Source organism: Chinchilla lanigera, unplaced genomic scaffold (genome assembly GCF_000276665.1).
Source record: "Chinchilla lanigera isolate Chin_1 unplaced genomic scaffold, ChiLan1.0 scaffold00105, whole genome shotgun sequence".
Lineage (NCBI taxonomy): Eukaryota > Metazoa > Chordata > Mammalia > Rodentia > Chinchillidae > Chinchilla > Chinchilla lanigera.
In genome coordinates, this window is record NW_004955506.1 from 1,110,392 (window position 1) to 1,113,891 (window position 3,500).

Sequence of the window (3,500 nt, forward strand, 5' to 3'; positions counted from 1 at the left end):
CCGCCGCCGTCGCCGCCCCCAGCCTGCGGCCGGACGACATCTTCATCGCGGTCAAGACCACCCGCAAGAACCACGGGCCACGCCTGGGGCTGCTGCTGCGCACCTGGATCTCGCGCGCCCTCCCGCAGGTGCCCCCGCCCTCTCGCGGGTCCCCTGCTCCCTCTAGGCCCCAGGTCCCTCCAGGCCCGCCGCCCCAAGGCGCCTGACAAACGTTTCTCTCCCCAGACGTTCATCTTCACCGACGGGGACGACCCTGAGCTCCAGCGGCAGGCAGGTGAGGCCTGGGCCCCAGCCTTGCGGGTCCGGTGTCGTGCCCGCCACAAAGGGGCCACTACCGAGCTGTTACCAGGGCGCAGGGAGAGTGACACGCTGGCCGAGGGTCACACAGCGAGCGCAGGCCCGAGCCAGGTCGCCCCTGCCAGGGCTCCATCCCAGCAGTCAACCCCAGATTCCCTGGCCACCTGCACGCTTCCCAGGGCCTCTGGTCAGGGCCCTCAGGAAGCCCCAGCAGAGAGTCCTCCTGTGCAGGCCTGGTGGGGCTGGTCTGCCTTGGTCCTGTCTCTGCTCTTGTCCCAAGGGACTGTCATTCTCTTCAATCACTGACAGTCAGCTAAGGGACAGCTGAGCCAGAGCTGCAGGGGAACCTGGGCTGGCATGGACCTCAGGGGCAGGCTGAGCATGGACCCTTACTTTCCTGTGTCTCCACCTGGCCAGGCAGCCGTGTCATCAACACAAACTGCTCTGCAGTGCGCACCCGCCAGGCACTCTGCTGCAAGATGTCCGTGGAGTATGACAAGTTTATTGAGTCTGGGCGAAAGTAGGCTGGCCTCATCTGTTCCCTGGGGGTCTGGGCCAGGGTGGGGGGTCTCCAGCCACCTCACAGGCCCCTTACACAAGACTGTCCCTGCCCATAGGTGGTTCTGCCATGTTGATGATGACAACTATGTGAACCCTTCCGTCCTGCTGCACCTGTTGTCCACCTTTTCTCCCAACCAGGATGTCTACCTGGGGCGACCCAGCCTGGACCACCCCATAGAGGCCACTGAGAGGGTCCAGGGAGGTGGGACCGTGAGTGCCAGGCCGGTGGCCTTCCTGACAGGCTCTCCTTGGGGATGGCCTCCAGATGACACTTGGGTCCAGTGAAGGGTAGGGGATGAGGAGCCCAGGCATGGGCCACTGTGACAGGGGCTCCCCCCATTTCTAGGCCACCACAGTCAAGTTCTGGTTTGCTACCGGTGGGGCCGGGTTCTGCCTGAGCAGGGGCCTTGCCCTCAAGATGAGCCCCTGGGCCAGGTGAGTGGGTGCCTTGCTGCCCAGGCTAGGAGCTAAGGGCCGGGGAGGCGCTGACCAGCCTCTCCCCCAGCCTAGGTAGCTTCATGAGCACAGCTGAGAGGGTACGGCTGCCAGATGATTGCACTGTGGGCTACATTGTAGAAGGGTTGCTGGGGGCCCACCTGCTTCACAGCCCCCTCTTCCACTCCCACCTGGAGAACCTACAGAGGCTGCCAACAGACACTGTGCTTCAGCAGGTAGGCTTGGCTCCCTGGCGCCTCAGCACATGGCCTGCCAAGGCCCTTGCACCCCTGCTCCGCCAGAAGTGGGGCTCCGTCATGGGCTTACAGTTGGGCGCAGAGGCAAGGTAGTCTCAGCCTTGGAATTTCCATGTGGACCTTGTGCGTAGTGTCCTCAGGAGCAAATGCCCATTGATCTCATGGGGGTTTCTTTGTAAAGGGAGGCTCTCTTGCTCACCAAGGTAAGAAGGAGAGCAATGTCTCCTCCAGGAAGAGGCTCTTGAGGAAGAAAAGCACTGGCCCTCACCCTCCAGCCCCTTCTCTTCCCAGGTGACCCTAAGCTATGGGGGTCCGGAGAACCCACACAATGTGGTGAATGTGGCTGGCTTCAGCCTGCAGCAGGACCCCACACGGTAAGTAGTGATGGGCTGTTGGGCCGGGGCCTCTGATGTCAGCCCCACCTGGACAACCTTGACCCCATTTCCTCCTTCTGTCCTAGGTTTAAGTCTGTTCACTGCCTTCTCTACCCAGACACGGACTGGTGTCTCATGCAGAACCGGGGTGACCTCCCTTCACGGTGACCCACAACCCCATCTATCCTGACTTGGCTCGGCCAGCTTCCTCAGGCTGCCACTGTGGGCACCAGACAGGGGGTCTGGCTGACTAGCGTGGCCCTGCAGTGGGCCTGGGGGCTGGGGCTTTCAGCCAGTCTCTGGGTGTGGTGGCCCCAGGGAGGCCCAGAGAGCAGTGTCACTATTGCCATGGGTGGAGCTGCCACTCAGCTGTCTCCACCAGAGCATCTGGGACCCTTACAAGACTGACGCCAGCCTCCCAGTGCTACGTCCTGCCCTCCCCACCTGCAGAGGCAGTGCTTGAGGGCTGGAAGCAGGGGAGTAGGCTCTGGCCCCAGCCAATGGGAGAGAGGACTCCCTGGGGACTCGTGCCACCCTCAGGGCACAGCTTTCAGGACTGGCCCTACGGTGTGCCCTCAGGCAGAGCTGGCCTTCCTGGGGGCCTCCAGGCCACTCCCCCCCCCCCCCCCCCCGCACTGACTCACATTGAGGACTTTCTCCTCCCTGTTCCCATTTTCCCCCATGGGTCCATAAGGTGGCCCCTAGGAAGGGGACACAGCCACCTTCCTTCTCTGGGCACTGTGCAGGGCACAGCCTCTTCCTTTGTCCTTCCCACAATATTGCAGAACGTGAGTAAAAGCTTCCTTGTCACTCTTGCAATGGCTCCTGTCTTAGTTGTCCACGGGGACACCTGGTCACACAGCTCCACAGTGAAGCAGGGCCCTGCATCCCATAGCTTTGGGCCTCCAGACCATGAGCAGGCATAGGCAGGGATGGCCCCAGGGCATTCTGCAGGGATTACAGAAACTTGCCAGTGGTGGTCCTGAGTGTCGTGCTGATTCCAAGCACGTGGAACATAGAGGGTATATTACATCAGCACAGCTGCCACACGCATGGGAGCTCAGGTCTGTGTGTCCATGGTGGCGCTGTGAGCGGTGAGCAGGGAGGATGTGTAAATGTGGGCGTGCAGGTACAGGTGTGTACGATGCTACTGACTTAATAGCAGTTGAACCTTGTGTGATGTAAAAGCATCCTTTACTGCTGGACGCAACTCCTTCACATTTAGGATGCTGACCTTTGCCCCAGCCAGTGATTTGAGTTACATGATCCTCTCCCAGTGCCAGACCATGAGCCACAACTCCTGGTCTGCTGTGGGGCCAGTGAGGACAGCAGCTGCCTGCTCCAGGGTCTAATGTTGCTAAGCTGCAGATCTGGGCAGGCAGGGCCACAGAAGGTGTTTCCCATCTAGGGTATTGTCATCCTGAAGGAGTTTCTCAGATGCCCTGCCAGGAGCAAGGAGCATTGTATGTGAGGACAGAGGCAGTGCCAGGCCAGAGTGAGTAGGGGTGACTTCTGCGGGCCAGCACCACATCACACCCCACAAATACTGGGACCAAGCATTACAGGACCCAGGGAG

At 60.9% G+C, this 3,500-nt stretch overlaps 1 protein-coding gene across 1 annotated transcript in view; it reads left to right on the plus strand.

The window, feature by feature from the left end:
• Rfng (RFNG O-fucosylpeptide 3-beta-N-acetylglucosaminyltransferase) overlaps window positions 1-2,739 on the plus strand; it is a gene marked incomplete in the record, with an annotated part of 2,985 nt that extends 246 nt beyond the window's left edge. The window contains 8 exon segments of the mRNA XM_005407503.2: window positions 1-128; window positions 226-274; window positions 715-817; window positions 915-1,068; window positions 1,205-1,293; window positions 1,364-1,529; window positions 1,842-1,924; window positions 2,011-2,739. Coding sequence (XP_005407560.2) covers window positions 1-128; window positions 226-274; window positions 715-817; window positions 915-1,068; window positions 1,205-1,293; window positions 1,364-1,529; window positions 1,842-1,924; window positions 2,011-2,092 — 854 coding nt within the window.
• Window positions 2,740-3,500: the final 761 nt, after the last annotated feature.